At 47.3% G+C, this 23176-nt stretch overlaps 1 protein-coding gene across 2 annotated transcripts in view; it reads left to right on the plus strand.

Annotated features, from left to right (window-relative positions):
* Arid1a (AT-rich interaction domain 1A) overlaps nt 1–22258 on the plus strand; it is a 76834-nt gene extending 54576 nt beyond the window's left edge. The window contains exons 5-20 of one of the 2 annotated variants that reach the window (XM_029476864.2): nt 5337–5577; nt 5847–5936; nt 6618–6785; nt 7378–7690; nt 8301–8446; nt 8543–8652; nt 10171–10380; nt 12318–12525; nt 13897–14029; nt 14190–14365; nt 14772–14922; nt 15007–15159; nt 15238–15334; nt 15801–16692; nt 17000–17130; nt 20117–22258. In XM_029476864.2, coding sequence (XP_029332724.1) covers nt 5337–5577; nt 5847–5936; nt 6618–6785; nt 7378–7690; nt 8301–8446; nt 8543–8652; nt 10171–10380; nt 12318–12525; nt 13897–14029; nt 14190–14365; nt 14772–14922; nt 15007–15159; nt 15238–15334; nt 15801–16692; nt 17000–17130; nt 20117–21844 — 4947 coding nt within the window. In that variant the 3' untranslated portion in view covers nt 21845–22258. The remainder of the gene's footprint in view (nt 1–5336; nt 5578–5846; nt 5937–6617; nt 6786–7377; nt 7691–8300; nt 8447–8542; nt 8653–10170; nt 10381–12317; nt 12526–13896; nt 14030–14189; nt 14366–14771; nt 14923–15006; nt 15160–15237; nt 15335–15800; nt 16693–16999; nt 17131–20116) is intronic. The other variant, XM_021159226.3, reaches the window with a different exon arrangement.
* Nucleotides 22259–23176: the final 918 nt, after the last annotated feature.

Raw genomic sequence — 23176 nt, forward strand, 5'->3', positions numbered from 1 at the left:
CCATGCTGGCACACTCTAGGGCTGGGCAACCAATCACAGCTGGAACAGTTATCGTCATGGAGTCCCTGTGGGCTTCCTCTATCAGGTCACATCCCAAAATAACACTGGGCAGTATTTCAAATGAAGAAATGAAGGCTTTCGGAGCTGTAGCCAGCCTGGAGTGTGAGATTCTGTGTGAAATAGTTGGACCTGCTCCAGCGCGTTTGATCTGCATGGTGGATGAGCAGTAAAATTCATGAAACACGTTGGAAACACGTGAGGAAATTCTTCTGGCCCCGCTGCTTCCTTGGAACTGGCAAGGGCACTGAGTGGGCTGATCCTCGCCTAGTGTCTCCCCGCAGGATTGTACTTGGAGAAGAGCAAACCCAGGGAAAAAGCTGTCCAACTGGAGAGACGTTGCTGCGCGTCTAAGCCACCCTCCTCCCCCAAGAGATACTTACTAGATGGGTCCTTTGGGAGAGTTTTGAGAACATGGGTCTCTAAAATGCTAAAGGCACCTGGGGCTTAGGTTGATGAAACTCTTGTCTTTGTAAAAGTGCTCTAGAAAACAGGCTTGTTAGGCACACAGAATGTCTGACTCAACAACCACATACCAGGTCTGTATGAAACAGGAGACCTGAAAAACTGGATTATTGTAGAGTTAGAAAGCCAAGGTCCCACGCAATAGAAGGTCATGAAGTTTGGGGTCTGTCCCCTACAAGAGGAGTTGTTTGGGTGGCAGCTTTTGGACACTTAAACCCTTATATCCAATAAAAACATTTACCATGTGATTAGCCCTTGGGACTAATATCTATCATTTCCTGCTGCGTGGATATTGTATGTTCTCATTCTTTCTGTTTCTCTCAAGTTGTAATGTGTGTATGTGGTAGATGCATGTGATTGAGGTTGTGGCTCTGGAATGCAGGTATGGAGACCAGAGGAGACATTTGAGTGTCCTGCTCTGTCACTCTCTGCACGTGCTATTGGGAGTATTTCATTACACCTGCAGCCTGATGTTTCCAGCTAGGCCAGCTGGCCAGCAAGCCCCTGCAGTCTTGTCTTTGTTCCCCAGCACAGGGCCTACTGGTACTAGGGATCCAAACTCAAGTCCTTCTCTTACCCATTGAATCGTCTCCCAGCTGATACCTTGTGTGTGCTTGCACACTCCCTTTTTCTTCTTGAGACAGGGTTTGTGTAGCCCTGGCTGTCCTGGAACTAACTCACTCTGTAGACCAGGCTGGCCTCAAACTCAGAAATCTACCTGCCTCTGCTGCCCAAGTGCTGGGATTAAAGGTGTGCCCTACCACTATCCAGCACATACTTCTTTTTTTTTTTTTTTTTTTTTTTTTTTTTGGTTTTTCGAGACAGGGTTTCTCTGTGTAGCCCTGGCTGTCCTGGAACTCACTTTGTAGACCAGGCTGGCCTCGAACTCAGAAATCCGCCTGCCTCTGCCTCCCAAGTGCTGGGATTAAAGGCGTGCGCCACCACCGCCCGGCTCAGCACATACTTCTTATTCTAGAATATCTTCACTGATCTTGCCCCAATTGTAATGTATTGTGCTAGTGGGGTTTGTGATCATGCTCCACACAGTGTCACAAACTCATTTGTTCCTTTCATTAAAAACCTAAGCAAGGGGCTGGAGAGATGGTTCCGTTCTTCTGGAGGTCCTGAGTTCAAATCCCAGCAACCACATGGTGGCTCACAGCCGTCTGTAATGGGACCTGACGCCCACAGCTATGGTGTACTCATACATAAAATAAATAAATAAATAAATCTTTTAACAAACAAACAAAACCTAAGCCAGGCCTGTTTACCAGGTTGCTCAAAATCACAATGATTGCCTAAAGCTCAACTTTTATTTACTTAACTCATTGTATAGCATGTTTCTTTCCTCAGTTCATACTGTTTTATAAAATAATGGAGAAAATGAATAAAAAAGATTGGACTTGAGCTCTTGCCTGGGGTTCAATCAAGCTACCTAGTCACCAGGTGACTTGGGCAGATAATTCAAGCTCTCTCAAGCCATCGATTTCCCTTGTCTTCAAAATTTGGTGGTAGTAATGTATACAGCCAAGAGTTGTAAAAGATTAAAATATAGGCGATCCCAGCCTGGTTTACAGGGTGAGTTCCAGGGCAGCCAAGGCTAGACAAAGAAACCCTGTCATTTTAAAAAAAAAAAAAAAGGAAGAAAAGAAAATCCACAGACTAGCCAGGTGTGGTGGTGGGCGCTTGTCTACTGTTCTTAGGAGGGTCAGAAGTAATCAGTTTGAGTCCAACCTGAACTGCATGAAATCATGGATGGATGCATGCATATAGATTGAGCCTTAGGTGGTAAGCCTTCGTATACTGGCAGGAGGAAGATCAGCCTTCACTATATAAAGAATGTGAGGCTGGTGGGGGTGGGGGATGGAGAGTGACAGAATGAAACACAAAGTACCTGCACATAACCCATGCTCAACAGTAGCTCTGCTAATGTTGAATCTTTTGCCCTTTGCCATTCTTAAATGGTCTGCTTCTTAAAACCATTTCAGATCAATGTTCCCGTGCGGACCAGTTACCACCTGACAAAGATATGACAGCTTGTTAAGTTGGTTTCAAACCAGTCAAGAGAAAGATGAAATGAATGGTGCCCTCTTTGCTTGGCACAGTCTATGCCCAGGCATCCTAACTGGCATGGGGCTCTTAACAGTAGCTTATTTAGCACTTTTTCTTCAAGGAACTTAAGACCGGTTTTTTGTTTTGTTTTGTTTTGTTTTTCAAAACTGAACAACTCTCTTCAAAGTGCCTGTATGAAGAAAGTCCCTCTTTGCCATCCATAGATCCTGAGACTTCAGCCTAAGGGCTGCTTCTGGGATTCCCTCAGCCAAGACTGAGCAGTTACCTCAGATCTGTGGTGAGCTCTGCTCATTTAACTCAAGAACAGCTGGATCCATTTCCTCATTATTTAGTGGTGGGTGTCCTGGGTGCATGGACCAAGTGGGAGGCAGCAAAACAATAGTCAAGAGGATCTCATGCATTGTCTCAAACGTGGTTCCGAAGACACTGGATTTTACCTGTGTAAATATAAACTGTCTAAAAAGACACTTCATTTTTATTTTTCCCCTTAAAAGATTTATTTATTGAGTACACTGTAGCTGTCTTCAGACACACCAGAAGAGGGCATCAAATTCCATGACAGATGGTTGTGAGCCACCTTGTGGTTGCTGGGAATTGAACCCAGGACCTCTAGAAGAGCAGTCAGTGCTCTTAACCACTGAGCCATCATCTCTCTAGCTCAAGAACACTTAGTTTTTCAAAGCAATTTAGGGCTTTGGGGGCTGGAGCAAGATTACTCAGTTGGAAAAGTACATACATAAGCTTGATCCCTAGAACCCATGTCAAAAAGGGAGATGTGAGCCAGGCGTGGTGGCGCACGCCTTTAATCCCAGCACTCCGGAGGCAGAGGCAGGTGGATTTCTGAGTTCCAGGCCAAGCAAGTTGGGGAGGAAAGGGTTTATTCGGCTTACACTTCCATGCTGCTGTTCATCACCAAAGCAAGTCAGGACTGGAACTCAAACAGGTCAGGGAGCAGGAGCTGATGCAGAGGCCATGGAGAGATGTTCTTTACTGGTTTTGCCTGAGTTCCAGGCCAGCCTGGTCTACAAAGTGAGTTCCAGGACAGCCAGAGCTATACAGAGAAACCCAGTCTCGAAAAAAAAAAACAAAACAAAAAACGGCAAGATGTGGTGATGGCACACACTTCTGTAACACTAGTGCCAGGAAGGCAGAGGCGAACAGATTCCTGAGGCGTGCTGGCTAGCCTTCTTAGCCAGTTCTACTTCCATTTGAAGATTTGTCTTCACAAAAACCTCAAGGTATATGACACCCAAGAAACAGTGTCTGTGATTGACCACGAGTTCCACATATTCAGTTGTATACCCCATCTCAAACACAAGCGCAAGAGGACAGGGACAGGGATAAGTCTCAAAGGCTGACTGTGGCCGTGCAAGTTGGGAGGTGAAATTGTCTATATAGTAAGTTCAAGGTCAACCTGAGCTACATGAGACCCAGATCAATCAATCAATAAACGTGTGTGTGTGTGTGTGAGAGAGAGAGAGAGAAGGCAAAAAAATGGACATTTGATTCTTAATATCTTGTAAAATAAACTAATTTCTTCTTCCAGTAAGCAATTAGATCATCTCAGAAGCTGGCAGCAGCGTTCAGAGGAGCAAGAACTGTTGTATAAGGGGCCGACTGGTAGTTGAACAGGACATTGAGTTTGCTGAACTTCTGTCCGTCCCTCTTACAGATCAGGAGGTAGAAATGTAATGCCAGACCTTCTTAGGTTAGCATTGAAGAGATTTTCTTTCCCATGTTTCATATTCCTTTCTTACCTCCTTGCCCATATAATACAAAGGTTTGGGTTGAAAAAGTCTGTAGTAAACAACGATGTGAGGGACAGGCTGGAGAGATCTCTCAGATTAAAAGCAGTAGCTGCTCTTCCAGAGGTCCGTAGTTCAATTCCCAGGATGCACATGTCAGCTCACACCTGTCTGTAACTCCTGTTCTGGGGATTTGACAGACATACATGGCCGAGAAAACACCAATTCAAAATTTATAAAAAAAAAAATCAACCCCCGCCCCCCAGCCCCACACACTAGAGTGAGAGATGTGAGGAAGAGGGGTTCCTAGCAGCACTTCATTTAAGTATCACTGGAGTAGGCACTTCTGCTTGTTCTAAGAGAGAAAAGGTAAAATACCAGCTCTTATAAGATCTTCTGACCACCCAGCTACCCCTTTGTGTGTCTGAAGCTTTATCGATACATGTACATTTTTAAGGTTTGTAACTATTTTTGCTAAAATAGCAGAATTGAAATAGGTTTCAACTTGTTTGTTTGCCTAGGTGGAAGGTAGCTGACTAACTGGTTTATGGGTGTTTTGTTTTTGAGATAGGGTCTTGGAAATCACCTACATAGACCAGACTAGCCCTCCGGTCTCATAAGTAATATACTTGAATTGATTATAAAGAATAAACTTGACTTTGTTCTGTCTCTCAAATATTTGGGTGCCAGCTCAGCCTGACTCCATGTATGTTTGGGTGTTTGTTTTGTCTTGTGACACATTCTTATTGTGTGGTCCAGTTTGGCCTTAAACTCAATCTCACTGCTCTGCCTCTTAAGTGCTAGTTTGCAAATGTGTGCCACCTTGCTCAGCAGTATTGGTAAAGTCCAGAAGGCCCATGAATTGAACTCACAAGTGTATTCAGTGTTTCAGTGTGGTCCTTCATGACGTTTGCTGTGTGGAAGCTGGTGTTGTGACCAATTGTAAATACGCTTATTTTGCTTCCTTTCACTAATATCCTTGCGTGTGTGTTTCAGGATCTGTCTGGTTCAATCGATGATCTCCCCATGGGGACAGAAGGAGCTCTGAGTCCTGGCGTGAGCACATCAGGGATTTCCAGCAGCCAAGGAGAGCAGAGCAATCCAGCTCAGTCTCCTTTTTCTCCTCACACCTCCCCTCACCTGCCTGGCATCCGAGGCCCGTCCCCGTCCCCTGTTGGCTCTCCTGCCAGTGTCGCGCAGTCTCGCTCAGGACCACTCTCGCCTGCTGCAGTGCCAGGTACCCGCAGTACTGGTTTTTGGGAAGAGGAAAAGCTGGTTGGTCTTGTGGTGATAAAAGGGAGCTTTGACTCGTGCCTGCATGGTTTTCCCCTTAGCATTTGAAGAAGGGAGGTGGGAAGCCCTTGGATGAACACTGGTGTAGATATAGCATAAGAAGTGTTGAGCCATTTCCAGATCCAAATTCACTCCTTAGTTAGAATTCTCAGGCTGAGCCATGGTTTTTTTTGTTTTGTTTTGTTTTTTGTTTTTTTCTTTTGTCTTGAGCAGGCAACCAGATGCCACCTCGGCCACCCAGTGGCCAATCAGACAGCATCATGCACCCTTCCATGAACCAATCAAGCATTGCCCAAGATCGAGGTGAGAGCTTGGGTTTCAACAGAGGACTAGCAGGAGCACCCACCCCAATCTACCACTGTTGTGACATGTTGTTGTCAACTGCAAACATGCTGGGCCAAAGTCATAGCTGTCCCATGGGCTGGAAACTCAGGAATGTGGTACTAAAGCATCTATGTTAGTGCCCTGTTCAATAGCTCTTGAAGAACTGTATGGCAGAAAGCTTACAATAATGCCAGCAGCAGACTGTTAGGTTCAGTGAGCTTGTCCTTGTGTCCATCCTCCAGCAGTTATTAGTTATGCTACATAGCTCAGTGCTGACCAGCATTTGATGGCTTGCACCTTTCATTGTGCCTAATTCATTTAGTACGCATTTTCTGAAGACTCCACATTTTGGTTTTCGAGGGTGGGGCTGATTTTGGTGTTTTGTTTTGTTTTTTTGTCAGTGCTTTTTATCAATTTTCTATTTAGTATGAAAGTTGGTTCAGGCAGTAGTGGCACGTGCCTTTAATCCCCGCACTGGGGAAGGCAGATGCAGGTAGGTCTCTTAGGTTTGAGACCAGCCTGGTGTACTGAGTAAGTTCCAAGATAAGCAGAACCATTGTCTTAAAAACAAAACAACAAAAAAGTTAATATATACCCCATGTAAATGTCTTGTCACTTTCAAGACATCTGAATAGGCAATCTGATACATTCCACAAATAGGTTATATGCAGAGGAACCCCCAGATGCCCCAGTACACTTCCCCTCAGCCTGGCTCGGCCTTATCTCCACGTCAGCCTTCTGGAGGACAGATGCACTCGGGCATGGGCTCCTACCAGCAGAACTCCATGGGGAGCTATGGTCCCCAGGGCAGTCAGTATGGCCCACAAGGTAAGTGTGCTACCCCTTTAGAAGGAAAGAGAAGGACTGTGTTAACAGCTGGGTTAAAAGTGTAGGGCATCCTTCCTTACATTTCCCCAGCCGAGGCCCTAGCGAGGAGTGGGGCAACAGTTCATCCTGTCTTCACTCCATTCTGTCATCTTGTATGGGCCTTTGATGGGCCAGCACAGACGCTTATTAGATAAAGTCGCTGTGCCATGACTGGATGTGCATTGATTATGCATGCACGCACATAACACACAAATTAAAAAAATGTTTGGGTGGGAGGCAGGGAAAATATGTAGAAAGGAAAGAATTCTATTGAATGCAGAAAGGCCTGGATAGTAACTCGGCCATCATTCTCTGTGCTGGGCAGTCAGGGAGTGTGGCTCAGTAATGAACAAACCCTGGGATTCAGTCCTCAGCAAACCCCACCCCAAATTGGGGGTGGGGCTAGAGATGTTTTCCTCCCTTCATGATGGATTTGTTTATTTTCCTGACCCAGATATTGATGGATTCTAGTTGTTTGGAGTTTTAAGAGTTGTAGTTCTGGGATTCGCTAACCACGGCTTGTGTTGTTTCCTCCCCCCCCCCCCCCCCCCAGGAGGCTATCCTAGGCAGCCTAACTATAATGCCTTGCCCAACGCCAACTACCCCAATGCAGGCATGGCTGGAAGTATGAACCCTATGGGTGCTGGAGGTCAGATGCATGGGCAGCCTGGAATCCCACCTTACGGCACACTCCCTCCAGGGAGAATGGCTCATGCGTCTATGGGCAACAGGCCCTATGGCCCTAATATGGCCAATATGCCACCTCAGGTTGGGTCAGGGATGTGTCCTCCGCCAGGGGGAATGAACAGGAAAACTCAAGAGTCTGCTGTTGCCATGCATGTTGCTGCCAACTCTATCCAAAACAGGTAAGGCCTGGGAGTGAAGACAGGGTTCTGGTTCTGGTGTACAAGCGCATGCATGCACAGAACATGTATGTTATTGAAAGTTTTTCTAAGCACTGTGTTTTCTTTTTAACACACAGTTTAAACTCATGCGCAAATTGCTGGTTCTTCAGGATGTTAATAAAAATTGATAAGACAAAGTATCCTGTGTACAGAATTTAGGCTAGGTGTGGTACTTTGTGCCTGTAGGCTACTTGGGAGTCTGGGCAGGGAAGAGTAATGGGAGAGCGACTACTGGAGGCTTATAGGCTCTGCCATAAAGCCATCCTTTAAGTAGAGACATAGCAACTTTAGGTGTTGCCTGTGGGAAAGTGGTGTTTATAAAACATCGTAAGACCTTATTCTTCAAGGGTTATTCCCCATCAAACTAAGCTAGTGCTTGCTTTAGAGTTCAGACCTTCCTTGAACCTTAGTGGCAAATAGATGTGTGGCCTATGTTAGATTTGTGAGACTTAAAACTTTTTCTATTCTCATTAGACAATTAATTAATTCTATTTTTTTTTCCTCCTCATTCCCAAATGTAGAGGTTCCGTGTGTCTCTAACCTTCTCTTTAATGTTCATCTTCTTCCTTAGACCACCAGGCTACCCAAATATGAATCAAGGGGGCATGATGGGAACTGGACCTCCCTATGGACAGGGGATCAATAGTATGGCTGGCATGATCAACCCTCAGGGACCCCCATATCCTATGGGTGGAACCATGGCCAACAATTCAGCAGGTCAGTGTACTTGAGTGCTCATCACAGGAGTTTCTTCAAGAAAGATCTTGAAGCTATAGTAAAATCTACTCGACCTGAACTGGTTTCTTTTTACAGGGATGGCAGCCAGCCCAGAGATGATGGGCCTCGGAGATGTTAAGTTAACTCCCGCCACAAAAATGAACAACAAGGCAGACGGAACACCCAAGACAGAATCCAAATCTAAGGTTTTTATCTTTTGCCCTTTCAATTTTGTATCTTATCCCTTTTGATGAATGATAGGAAGGAAAATTGAGAGCCAGGCAGTGGTGGCATGTCCCTTTGGTTCAGTACTCAGGAGGCAGAGGCAGGTGGATCTCTTGAGTTCAAAGCCAGCCTAGCCTGGTCTATAGAGCAGGTTCAGGAACAGCCAGAACGGCACAGAGAAATCCTGTCGGGAAACACAGGGTGCTAGAAGAATAAATGAAAGAGAATGATAAGGTTTTAGCATGTTATGATGCTGGTACCCACAAAGGCTTCCATTGCCTCAGTTTGTCACTCCCATTGGGCTCTGCAGTATACACTCCTCTGAGACTTGGCCTCTTACGTGTATACACTGATGATGAATACTGTAGGCAGCTAGCTGCCTCTCTCTTCCTAGACTTTACTCAGAGCATCAGGAATGTTTGGTACTACAATTCTACAAGCAGAATAGTGATTCAGGTGGGGGTTGGGGTCTTAACCTCCCTGTAGGTTGGATCTAGATGTGTTGGAGTTACAGGGATTTATGAAGCCACCTGATTGGAAGCCAGCCACCTAAAAACAGCTATCATGTTTACCTGATGATCCCCTGGCTTGATTGGTTTGGTTTGGTTTGGTTTGGTTTGGTTTGGTTTGGTGTGTTGGGGAGTCAGTGGGTTGAGACAGGGTCTCACTAGGTAGCTCTGAATGACCTAGAACTCACTAAATAGACCTGGTTGGCCTTAAACTCACAGAGATCTAGCTGCCTCTCTGCCCCCTTCATTTGCGGGGATTAAAGATGTGTGCTGCCACACCCAGTCCACATCTACATTTTTAAAATGCAGAGCTGCAGGGAACACGGAGGGGGTAGCACACTCCCATAGTCCACTCCTCCAGAGCCAGGGGCGGACAGGGCTCTTTGGAGACTAGCCTAGAGTGAGTTCTAGGACAGCCAGGGAAACAAACCCTGGCTCAAACAACAAAACAAAGTTAGGCTCTATTGAGATGGCTCCGTAGTTAGGAACACTGGCTGCTCATCCAGAGGATCTGAGTCCACTTGCCAGGCCTACATGGCAGCTCACACTGTTTGTAACTCCAGCTCTAGGGGGCTCCATTGATCACGTGCTCTCTTCTGCTCACGCAAGCACCAGACACATGTGTACTTAAGCTCAAAACAGTCCTTTGCATGAAGTAATTTTTAAATTTTAACATTAAAAGGACAACTGTGAAAAATTAATCAACGCTAAAGTCGGCGTATCTCATGAACTTCTGTACAGTTGGACCCACCATATACCGAAACTGCAGCTTGGCAGTGGATTTTCAGCCTTTGCTATCACACGCATTTTCTCTTAAAGCTTCTAAGATACATTCCCAGCACCTGGGAGACCAAAGCAGGCAATTTTCACAACTAGCTCATGCTCTAGAAGACTTGCTCTCTCACAGAGGGACGGACAGAGAAGAGATTTCCGGCCCCTGTGTGCATAGGCTTTGACTTTGAGTTTCTCTGGTTTCAACCCACCCTCCAGAAATCCAGTTCTTCTACAACCACCAATGAGAAGATCACCAAATTGTATGAGTTGGGTGGTGAGCCCGAGAGGAAGATGTGGGTGGACCGGTACCTGGCCTTCACAGAGGAGAAGGCCATGGGCATGACAAATCTGCCTGCTGTGGGGAGGAAGCCTCTGGACCTCTATCGCCTCTATGTGTCTGTGAAGGAGATTGGTGGGTTGACTCAGGTAAGCACCGGACAGTTTGCTTCTGAGAGTGCCATTCATCCCATGGGGTCAAGCTCTGAGACACTTAAAACCAGGTGTGTAAACCACATGAGCTTTGAGTCTTCTTAATGGTAAAACAGGGACCATATGTTAGCGTTTGTCCTGTCAGAATTAGAAATGATCTCTGTAAACCTTCAGCAAGAGGCCTCGTGAATCACTTGGTCTCTGATGGTATGGGAGCCAGGTTCATTGATCCTTTGAATTTAAGAAACTTTCCAGGGAAGATAGAATTTCAGAAATTGCTTATAGAGTGGTTACAGAGGGAGAAGTAGAATGAATACTTTGACTTCAGAGAATGGGTCAATCCTTACTGGAAATGCCTTTGCTGTATGTATACTTTACAGTTATGTTTGGACTCAGCCAGAAAGGCTAGCTAGTGATAGCTCACTTTGGCTTGTGGGCTTTCTCTGTTATACAGACCAGGACCTTGGGAGTGGGGTTGGGAGAGCCTGACAGGGAGAGACTTACTCCAACCCTTCTAAATCAGAAAAGGAAATCAGCTGTCACCAGCAGAAAAGAAAGTGACTGGAAAGAAGCCAACTACCAGTCATTTATGAGTCCCTCCCCTCCCCCACAGAGGGAAACAAAACAGAAGAGGGCACGTGCAGGCTGCCATGTCAGTGGCGTGGGAAGCAAAGCCACGTAGGGCTTGTGAGGTGACCTGCGTCCATTCCTGCTTTCCACTGTCATTTGTCCTCGCTCCCTGCTTGTGGGGAAGGACGATTGACTGCTTAGAGCTTTGCCTTCTTCTGATTGTTGGGCTCTGAACTCACTGCCCATTAGAACAAAGCTTGTCTTCCAGTTGGAAAAGAAATCTAAGTTGCCATTAAGTAGTTGTATTCTAAAGACAATAAGAATTCAGCTGGGCGTGGTGGTGCACGCCTTTAATCCCAGCACTCGGGAGGCAGAGGCAGGCGGATTTGTGAGTTCCAGGACAGCCAGGGCTACACAGAGAAACCCTGCCTCGGAAAAAAAAAAAATCATTTCTGAGTCAAGGCCCTGAGAAAGGCAAGCATGAGTCCTGAGCCTGAAAGGTTAGTGAGAAGGCCATCCCAGTAGCCTGTACCAGGTATTGCGGAGTGGAAGGGAGTGTGCAGAGATATCCACGACTGTTGCTAAGTGTGAAAACAGCCAAAGTGTACTCTCACCAGGGCCACCTTACAAAGTGTTTCTGGTCACCTCACTTCTATCTATAGAAGTTATCTCTGCTTCCTTGAACTCTGTGGATCAAAGGTATCATATCCCAAAATCTTTCCTTGTGGATCAGGACTGCAAAGCCCATGTTCTCAGCACTAGAGGGATAAGCCTGCCATTGTGCTTAAGAATACACCATGGATCCAGACCTGTCTGTCACACTGCTGTTTAGAAGGAACCTTTAGGAAATGGTCTTGATCACTGTGCCCTGAGACTGAAGAAAGGCAGAACTGTGGGCTGGCTGTTGACAGCCTCATACTGATGGTGAAGAGTCATGTAAAAATCATTAGCTTAAAGAGTCTGGTGGAGAGATGGCTCAGCAGTTAAGAGCACTGATTTTTATCCCGAAGGTTCTGAGTTCAAATCTCAGCAACCACATGGTGGCTCACAACCATCAGTAATGAGATCTGACACCCTCTTCTAGGATGTCTGAAGACAGCTACAGTATATTTACATATAATAAAGAAATCTTTTTAAAAAAAATAAAAATTGAAAAAAAGTAAGCGAGAGGGTGAGGGTTGGAGCTCTGCCCAGACACTGAGTTCTGTCCAGTCTCGGTGTGCCATTTGAATTTGTCCTGTTTGAATTAAGCTGCTGCTTGTAGTTATTTCAAACTGTAAGCTTGCAACAACCTTTTTGGGTTCAGCACCTGTGATCTGGAAGGCTGGGTTCTCTATACTTGGACTCTTCTGGTGGTCTTTCAGGTCAACAAGAACAAAAAATGGCGGGAACTTGCAACCAACCTCAATGTGGGTACATCAAGCAGTGCTGCCAGCTCACTGAAAAAGCAGTATATCCAGTGTCTTTATGCCTTTGAGTGCAAGATCGAGCGTGGAGAAGACCCTCCCCCCGATATCTTCGCAGCTGCTGACTCCAAGAAGTCCCAACCGAAGATCCAGCCCCCTTCTCCTGGTAAGAATGGCTGAGTACCCTACCCCACCCCATCCCCTCACCCCAAAGCTAAGAGCACACTTCCTTAGGTACTGGTGTCTCCGTCACTCCAGGGAGCAGAGCAGATGCCAGGGATGTGTGTTTTTAGCCATCCACGTGGCTTGGCAGGTTGGCAGACTAAAGAGCGGTAGTGGCGACTCCCTTGGGAGGTGCTGTGCGGCAGCCTTAAGTTTTAACTTTCTAATTCTCCTGTTGTACACCTGGCATCTTGCCAAATGTTTGTAAACTGGTGAGTGGGAGGGACACCAGAGGAGTGAGGGAAAACTGACAAATAGCAGCGTGGTTGGGCCATCTGGGAGCTTTGGCCTGCTGATGTCAGCGCCTTAGAATGCAGTGCAGACTAGAGCCTGAAATTCCCCCAGAGAGCTAAGATGGTAATGAATGGTTAGAGGGGGTAGGGAGAGAATATGAATGGAACTTTGTGATGACAGGAGTTCTGCTTTACCCTCCGTTCTCAGAAGAGGCTGGGCCTAGGCTAGCATGTGAAAGAGGCCAGGGTAGAAGGTAGGTGTCAACATACGTGCCCTGTCTTTGACCTCTGAGGGTGTACTTGGTGCCTGAGATGACTCATCAGCTTGGGAAGGCCTCAGTACTGTGCTGTCTAATGCTACGAAACGGTACCTGCTTGGAAACATTCATTACTGGGTGGTCTGTGCTCTTTAGAGGAATATTAGAATCTAAGGGTGACATTTTGCTGTGTGCCTAATAAAAACATCTAGGCACTGGCCATGTGACTCCTTTCTACACCCCATGTTTCAGGAGCTCTGATTGGGCATTTTTTGCTCCATCATCATTATGATGTTAGACAAGTTCTTTGGACAAAGGTGATGAGCAAGCTGCCCATGACTTAAATGATCTGGTGGGAAGCAAATGTCCACTTGAGTTCTCAAGCCACCAATGCAGCCAGACATCACAGTGGGGGGGGGGGCATTTATTCATTGTAACTCAATTGTGCAGCTTTTTTGTGTGAACTTTGACATGCCATTTTTATATCAGGACATGCCTGCTTAAGTGACAAAATTCCGTCTCTATGACTTGCCTTTTACATCACCGACTGTAAGAAGTCGTCTTGAATCTGTTCAGTGTTCGTAGGAACATCTCTTAGAGAGGGATCCTGGGAAGGCAGTGTCATTCCCAGCTCTCCAGAGGCTGAGAGAAAGGATTACCAGTTCTAACCAGCCTGGGCTAGACAGTATGAAACCCTGTCTAAAAAGAAACAGACTCATACACATGAGCATGCACACACACACAAATTCTACAGCGTTCGTAATATTGTAAGAGTTAAATACTTTTCTTACAAGTCAGCAGCTCACTCTGCATCTCTGTCCACAGCGGGATCAGGGTCTATGCAGGGGCCACAAACTCCTCAGTCAACCAGCAGTTCTATGGCAGAAGGAGGAGACCTGAAGCCACCAACTCCAGCATCCACACCACATAGTCAAATTCCCCCCTTACCAGGCATGAGGTAAGGAATGATCAGGAACGCTGAGTGTGTCTCTGCGGGTAAAACTTGGGTAACCCAAGGGCAGTTTGTCCCTCTGCTCATTCACCCCACCTGTGGCTCTCGTGGTTCTTGGCTTAGCTGAGGTCTATGGGAGGCTTCATTAGTTTTCCTCACTCTGGAGCAGGAGCAACTCAGTCGGAATCCAGGATGCCTTTCCTGATGGAAGTGACCCCACATTCCAGAAGCGGAATTCCATGACTCCAAACCCTGGGTACCAGCCCAGTATGAATACCTCTGACATGATGGGGCGCATGTCCTATGAGCCAAATAAGGATCCTTATGGCAGCATGAGGAAAGGTACGACTGCTGGGTGTCGTTGGCTTATGCTTGTGGAGTTTGAGTGGCTTGGTGGTGTTGCTGAGGTAGCCTCTGAAATCACCCCTCACCATACCCTTCCCTTCTCCCTGCCTGCCTTCCCCTTTCCTTACTGGTGCAATGCTAGAGGTTAAAGCTAGGGTATCACGCTAGGCAAATATCATCCCACTGAGCCACCAACCACTTCACCCCCAACCCCCCACCCTTCTTCTTTTCTCTTTCAACCTTGTTTTACTTAGCCACTCATTCTCTACTTAGCCTGTCATTAAAGAAACAGGAAGAAACTGTGCTCTGTAGAGAACATGGAACCATGGGGTAGGGATGTGTAGACTGCAAAGCCTGCCAACCTGCTTGTTTTCTCACTTATTGCCTTCTTTTCTGCCCTCAGCGCCAGGAAGTGATCCCTTCATGTCCTCAGGGCAGGGCCCCAACAGCGGGATGGGTGATCCCTATAGCCGTGCTGCTGGCCCTGGGCTGGGAAATGTGGCGATGGGACCACGGCAGCACTATCCCTATGGAGGTCCTTACGACAGAGTGAGGTGAGCCCTGGCCCTGGCCCTGCCCAACTCTTGCTACCCTGAAGCTATATACCATGCTCAATTCCCTTCTCTAATTTTGTTTAGGACGGAGCCTGGAATCGGGCCTGAAGGAAATATGGGCACTGGAGCCCCTCAGCCAAATCTCATGCCTTCCACCCCAGATTCGGGGATGTATTCTCCTAGCCGCTACCCCCCGCAGCAGCAGCAGCAACAGCAGCAACAGCAGCAGCAGCAACGGTGAGTAGATCCTGGTTCCTCTGTCTGTGTTTCTCAGGTTTTGTGATTCTCCACCTTGACGCTCTTTGTTTCCTGCAGACATGATTCCTATGGCAATCAATTCTCCACCCAAGGCACCCCTTCCAGCAGCCCCTTCCCCGGCCAGCAGACCACACTGTATCAGCAGCAGCAGCAGGTAAGAAAGGCAGTTGGGGGTCTGCTGGCACACCCTAGAAAGCAGGAAGCAACCAAAAGTAATGGGTAGCAGGCTGCAGCTCACTTTGGCCACTCGGTGGGTATTCCTCCACCCAGCCAGGCAGTTCTACATAGACAGTCACATGCCTTCCTTGTTTATCAAGTCTCTCTTCTAAAAGGGCTAGAAACAGAGTCTGTTTTGATTTTTGATGATTTATATATTTTTCTATTTGAAAGGAGAGCTTTAGAAGAGAAAATGGTCCTGTAGCGATAGTTTCTGTTGCACTCAGAAACAGCTTCAGAAGATAATTTACAAAAGGGTTTGCTTTCTCGGCATCTGTCCTGTGTCTCAGAGGGGCGAAGGGAAAATGAATTACTATCTAATGAGTGGAAGCCATCCGTGGTTCTTGTGAGTTTTGTGTGACTTGGTACACAGTATTAATCCCCCTTTGCGTTCTCTGTTTTAGAATTATAAGAGGCCAATGGATGGCACATACGGCCCTCCTGCCAAGCGGCATGAAGGGGAGATGTACAGTGTGCCGTACAGCGCTGGGCAAGGCCAACCTCAACAGCAGCAGTTGCCTGCAGCTCAGTCCCAGCCTGCCAGCCAGCCACAAGCTGCCCAGCCTTCCCCTCAGCAGGACGTGTACAACCAGTACAGCAATGCCTACCCTGCCTCCGCCACCGCTGCTACTGATCGCCGACCAGCAGGCGGCCCCCAGAACCAATTTCCATTCCAGTTTGGCCGAGACCGAGTCTCTGCACCTCCTGGTTCCAGTGCCCAGCAGAACATGCCCCCACAAATGATGGGTGGTCCCATACAGGCATCAGCTGAGGTTGCTCAGCAAGGCACCATGTGGCAGGGGCGAAATGACATGACCTACAATTATGCCAACAGGCAGAACACAGGCTCTGCCACCCAGGGCCCTGCGTATCATGGTGTGAACCGAACAGATGAAATGCTCCACACAGATCAGAGGGCCAACCATGAAGGCCCATGGCCTTCCCATGGCACACGCCAGCCTCCGTATGGTCCTTCAGCCCCTGTTCCCCCCATGACAAGACCCCCTCCATCTAACTACCAGCCCCCACCAAGCATGCCGAATCACATTCCTCAGGTATCCAGCCCCGCTCCCCTACCCCGGCCCATGGAGAACCGTACTTCTCCTAGCAAGTCTCCATTCCTGCACTCGGGGATGAAAATGCAAAAGGCGGGCCCACCAGTGCCTGCGTCGCACATAGCGCCTACTCCTGTGCAGCCGCCTATGATTCGGCGGGATATCACCTTCCCACCTGGCTCTGTAGAGGCCACCCAGCCTGTGTTGAAGCAGAGAAGGCGGCTCACAATGAAAGACATTGGTAAGGATACCTCCCTGATTGGGTGGCTCAATCTACCCCTTCCCATCTTTCACATGGTTCCCTCCATCCAATATTCTGGATGTGGTTAAATCTGGCACATTATTTACTAAAAGAAAGCCAAAGAATTTGAAGGATGGAAGAAATAAGCTGATTTCAGGTTTTTCTTCAAGGCTCTGTCTGCCATATGCTGGTGTCCTAGACAGCTTAGAAGCAATGAAGTCAGACTAGCCTGACTAATGGACCAGCCTTGGGGGTGCCTCTAGCCAGCAGGGGCTTGGTGGATGGACAACACAGAGGTTTATTTCAGGAACCCCGGAGGCATGGCGGGTAATGATGTCCCTCAAGTCCGGGCTCCTGGCAGAGAGCACGTGGGCGTTAGACACCATTAACATCCTACTGTATGATGACAACAGCATTATGACCTTCAACCTCAGCCAGGTGAGTACAGGTGTTTGGACAAGGTGAGGGGGTACTGTTGATGTAGATAACACTATGGCACAGCAGGAACAAAGCCATCCTTGACCCTTGTCACTGTGCTGGAGACCGTCTGTGCTTGCAGCGTGCAGGCCTTGACCCCTTGCGTGGGGGTGGCATTGGAAGCAGTGCTGGCAACTCAGTTGTTGCTGCTTTCAAGACAGGGTTTCTCTTTTAGAGCGCTGGTTGTCCTGTCAGGAGTTTTATTTGGGAGAAAGGGTTCCGGTGTTCTTTAGGGTCTGTTGTTTTGAGACAGGGTTACAGCGTTACCTGTATGGAGGCAGCCACAGAGTGTGCAGTGCTGCTTCTGCCCCCCTCTCTAAAGTGCCTTGTTCAGAGGGGGCTTTGCTTTCCTTTTATGAGAGAGGGTTCCCCCCTCCCCCCCCCACCCCTCGGTGCTGGGATTAAAGGCACTGTGCACAGCTGGGGAAACTTTGTTACTGGTAAGGATTCGGCAAGATGGCTCAGTGTACAAAGGCACTTGCCACCGGAGCCTGTGTTCAGTTCCATACATCGAAAGATAGAAGCATGACTTCAAAAATCATCTCCCTCCTCCCATAATGCGTCCTCTCATGCATTGATTAATTTTTTTTCAAGGCAGCATTTCTGTGTTTAGCCCTGGCTATCCTGGAAGTCCTGTGGAGCAGGCTGGCCTCAAACTTGAGATCTCCCTGCCTCCTAAGTGCTGAGACTAAAGGCATGTGCCTCCTAAGTGCTGAGACTAAAGGCATGTGCCTCCTAAGTGCTGAGACTAAAGGCATGTGCCCAGGCCAATGTGCTGCTTTCATTTCTTTTTTCTTTTTCTTATTTTCTTGAATTAAAAAGAACTTCAAGCCGGGCGTGGTGGCGCACACCTTTAATCCCAGCACTCGGGAGGCAGAGGCAGGCGGATTTCTGAGTTCGAGGCCAGCCTGGTCTACAAAGTGAGTTCCAGGACAGCCAGGGCTACACAGAGAAACCCTGTCTCGAAAAACCAAAAAAAAAAAAAAAAAAAAAAAAACTTCAAGACTGAAGCCTGGGGTTGTCATTTAGATGGTAAAGTGCTTCCCTAACATGGTCATGGCCCAGAGATGGGCTTATAGGACCATGTAAATGAGGTGTGGTGGTGCACACATAATCCCAGCACTTGAGAGGTGTAGGTAGGAGATGAGAAGTTCAAAGTCATCTTTGGTTGTATAGATAGTTTGGGACCAACGTGGGACACATGAGATCTTGTATGTTAAAAGAAATATATATTACTATTATTATGGTGATGGCAGACTTACAGAAGATAGACCCTTGGGGACATATTTCCACTGCCTATGTCACTATATATTTGAATCTTTGACTGTGCCGATTTGTTGATGGAGGGGCCGACTAAAGGATGCTTCATTGGGTTACTGTGCTCTTGCTTAATTACGGTTTTGTTTCACATCATTTTTATAGTAGAGTTGAGTAAATGGGCTCAGAGTCATCTTGGTTTTCTGAAACACTTTCACTGTATCCCTGACTGGCTTAGAACGTACTTTGTGTGGGTCCTAAACACAGAAATCCACCTGCCTCTACCTCCCAAGTGCTGGGTCAAGTGCATATACTAGCACGTCCAGGTCGTAGTCTTTTTCTTTTCTTTTTTCTTTTTTTTTTTTGGTTTTTGGTTTTTCTAGACAGGGTTTCTCTGTATATCCCTGGCTGTCCTGGAACTCACTTTGTACACCAGGCTGGCCTTGAACTCAGAAATCTGCCTGCCTCTGCCTCCCAAGTATTGGGATTAAAGGCGTGTGCCACCACCGCCCAGCGCAGGTCATAAGTCTTATATTTGCTCAGGTTCATATAACTTTCAGCATCTTTCTGATTATAAAGCCTGCCTTTATTTAGGTTGTGTCTTTGATAAAGGATATCACATTGTAGCTCAGGCTGGTCTGGAACTCACTATATATCCTGGGCTGGCCTTGAACTCAAAGCAGACAGACCTCTCTGGTCTCCCAAAACCTCTGATTCCGTTTTTTGATCCACCATAGCTGGTCAGAACATGACTATTTCCATTCTATGGTTCTTGTCCACCAGAAAGTAAGGGGTAGATCTTGCTCGCTTCCTGTATACCAGAACCAACTTTATAATGCTCAGGGATTTATCACCATTTCATACACCTAATTTCTGGGAAAAGCAATATTCAAACCAAGATCTTTACAACTCTAATAATGAGGTGGATGGATGGATTTCGGGCAAGTGTTAGTGTGACTAGAAACTAGTGGGGAGGGGGCTGGTTTGATGGCTCAGTGGGTAAGAGCACCCGACTGCTCTTCTGAAGGTCCAGAGTTCAAATCCCAGCAACCACATGGTGGCTCACAACCATCCGTAACGAGATCTGACTCCCTCTTCTGGAGTGTCTGAAGACAGCTACAGTGTACTTACATATAATAAATAAATAAATCTTAAAAAAAAAAAAAAAAGAAAAAGAAACTAGTGGGAAATAGATGAGCATCTGCTGACAGTGCAGTCCTTCTCTAGCTCGTGTTGGAAAGGGGTCATCCCAGCCTGCTTAAGAATTGGCCTCCATGTGGCCATGAGATAACAGAGGCCACTTTAGGTGAACACTGGCAGTGACCAGATGCCTAGTGAAAAACACAACACACATTCAGAAAGAAGTGTTCAAAGGGGTTGGGTGTAACTGACAGGGGAGGTATAGATTGTAGCTCACATTTCTGTCTTTCTGGAAGCAGGCTTATGTGACCATTGTTTGGGTCAAAGAAAACTTCTTGCCTTTTCTTTACGAAGGAAATGGTTAGAGAACAGTAAAGAGCGGTGTGCTGGGAAAGCCTTTAGCATGGGACAGCTCTGCCTCCTACGTGAAGGGAAGAAAGAACGGGGGAGGGAGGGAGACAGAGACAGAGAATATGAATTGGATAAGATCTTGGGAACTCCTATCAAGAATTCTTCCCTTCCTTTATTTCCTTTTTTTTCTCTCTTTCAGCTCCCAGGCTTGCTAGAGCTCCTTGTGGAATATTTCCGTAGATGCCTAATTGAAATCTTTGGCATTTTAAAGGAGTATGAGGTAGGGGACCCAGGACAGAGAACATTACTAGACCCTGGGAGATTCACCAAGGTGTCTAGTCCAGCCCACACTGAGGAAGAAGAGGAAGAAGAACACCTTGATCCTAAACTGGAGGAGGAAGAGGAAGAAGGGGTTGGAAATGATGAGGAGATGGCCTTTTTGGGCAAGGACAAGCCATCTTCAGAGAATAGTGAGGAGAAGTTAGTCAGTAAGTTTGACAAGCTTCCCGTAAAGATCGTTCAGAAGAATGACCCGTTTGTGGTGGACTGCTCTGATAAGCTTGGGCGCGTGCAGGAGTTTGACAGTGGCCTGCTACACTGGCGGATTGGTGGTGGGGATACCACTGAGCATATCCAGACCCACTTTGAGAGCAAGATAGAGCTGCTGCCTTCCCGGCCTTATGTGCCCTGCCCAACACCCCCTCGGAAGCACCTCACAATGGTAGAGGGCACACCAGGGACAACGGAGCAGGAGGGCCCCCCGCCCGATGGCCTTCCAGAAAAAAGGATCACAGCCACCATGGATGACATGTTGTCCACCCGGTCTAGCACATTGACTGATGAGGGGACAAAGAGTGCAGAGGCCACAAAGGAAAGCAGCAAGTTTCCATTTGGCATTAGCCCAGCACAGAGCCACCGGAACATCAAAATTTTAGAGGATGAACCCCATAGTAAGGATGAGACCCCACTGTGTACCCTTCTGGACTGGCAGGATTCCCTTGCTAAGCGCTGTGTCTGTGTCTCCAATACCATCCGGAGCCTGTCGTTTGTGCCAGGCAACGACTTTGAGATGTCCAAACACCCAGGGCTGCTGCTTATCCTGGGCAAGCTGATCCTGCTGCACCACAAGCACCCAGAGCGGAAGCAGGCACCACTGACTTATGAGAAGGAGGAGGAACAGGACCAAGGGGTGAGCTGTGACAAAGTGGAGTGGTGGTGGGACTGCTTGGAGATGCTCCGGGAAAACACGCTGGTCACCCTCGCCAACATCTCGGGGCAGTTGGACCTATCCCCGTATCCTGAGAGCATCTGCCTGCCTGTCCTGGATGGACTCCTACACTGGGCAGTTTGCCCTTCAGCTGAAGCCCAGGACCCCTTCTCAACCCTAGGCCCCAATGCCGTCCTCTCTCCCCAGAGATTGGTCTTGGAAACCCTCAGCAAACTCAGCATCCAGGACAACAATGTGGACCTGATCCTGGCCACTCCCCCTTTTAGCCGCCTGGAGAAGTTGTATAGTACCATGGTGCGCTTCCTCAGTGACCGAAAGAACCCAGTGTGCCGGGAGATGGCCGTGGTACTGCTGGCAAATCTGGCCCAGGGGGACAGCCTGGCAGCCCGGGCCATTGCAGTGCAGAAGGGCAGCATCGGCAACCTCCTGGGTTTCCTGGAGGACAGCCTTGCTGCCACACAGTTCCAGCAGAGCCAGGCAAGCCTCCTGCATATGCAGAATCCACCCTTTGAACCAACTAGTGTGGACATGATGCGGCGGGCTGCCCGAGCGCTGCTTGCCCTGGCCAAGGTGGATGAGAACCACTCAGAGTTCACTCTGTATGAGTCACGGCTGTTGGACATCTCCGTGTCACCACTGATGAACTCATTGGTTTCACAAGTCATTTGTGATGTACTGTTTTTGATTGGCCAGTCATGACAGCCGTGGGACACCTCCCCTCCCCGTGTGTGTGTGAGTGTGTGGAGAACTTAGAAACTGACTGTTGCCCTTTATTTATGCAAAACCACCTCAGAATCCAGTTTACCCTGTGCTGTCCAGCTTCTCCCTTGGGAAAGCCTCTCCTGTTCTCTTTCCTCCCCACCCTCACTCCCTCACACCTTTCTGTTCCCCATCCTCACCTGCTTCCCTCAGGACCCCACCCTATTTGAAAAGACAAAGCTCTGCCTACATAGAAGACTTTTTTATTTTAACCAAAGTTACTGTTGTTTACAGTGAGTTTGGGGAAAAAAAATGGCTTTCCCAGTCCTTGCATCAACGGGATGCCACATTTCATAACTGTTTTTAATGGTTAAAAAAAAAAAAAAAGGAAAAAAAATACAAAAACCCCTGAAGGACAAAGGTGACTGCTGAGCTGTGTGGTTTGTCGCTGTCCATTCACAATCTCGCAGGAGCCGAGAAGTTGGCAGTTGTGAGCAGACCCTGTTCACTGGAGAGGCCTGTGCAGTAGAGTGTAGATCCTTTCATGTACTGTACTGTACACCTGATACTGTAAACATACTGTAATAATAATGTCTCACATGGAAACGAGAGAAGACGCTGGGTCAGCAGCAAGCTGTAGTTTTTAAAAATGTTTTTAGTTAAATGTTGAGGAGAAAAAAAAATGGCTTTTCCCCCAAAGTATCCTGTGTGAACCTACAACGCCCTGACCTCTTTCTCTCCTCCTTGATTGTATGAATAGCCCTGAGATCACCTCTTAGACCTGGTTTTAACCTTTAGCTGCAGCGGCTGCGCTGCCACGTGTGTATATATATGATGTTGTACATTGCACATACCCTTGAATCCCCACAGTTTGGTCCCCTTCCCAGCTACCCCTTTATAGTATGGCGAGTTAACAAGTTGGTGACCTGCACAAAGCGAGACACAGCTATTTAATCTCTTGCCCGACATTGCCCCTCTTGGTGCGATGCTCTACAGGTCTCTGTAAAAAGCCCTTGCTGTCTCAGCAGCCAATCAACTTACAGTTTATTTTTTTCTGGGTTTTTGTTTTGTTTTGTTTCGTTTCTAATCGAGGTGTGAAAAAGTTCTAGGTTCAGTTGAAGTTCCTGATGAAGAAACACAATTGAGATTTTTTTCAGTGATAAAATCTGCATATTTGTATTTCAACAATGTAGCTAAAAACTTGATGTAAATTCCTCCTTTTTTTCCTTTTTTGGCTTAATGAATATCATTTATTCAGTATGAAATCTTTATACTATATGTTCCACGTGTTAAGAATAAATGTACATTAAATCTTGGTAAGACTTTGTGAAG

This window comes from Mus caroli, unplaced genomic scaffold, assembly GCF_978045245.1.
Source record: "Mus caroli unplaced genomic scaffold, Mus_caroli_1 scaffold_6, whole genome shotgun sequence".
Taxonomy (NCBI): domain Eukaryota; kingdom Metazoa; phylum Chordata; class Mammalia; order Rodentia; family Muridae; genus Mus; species Mus caroli.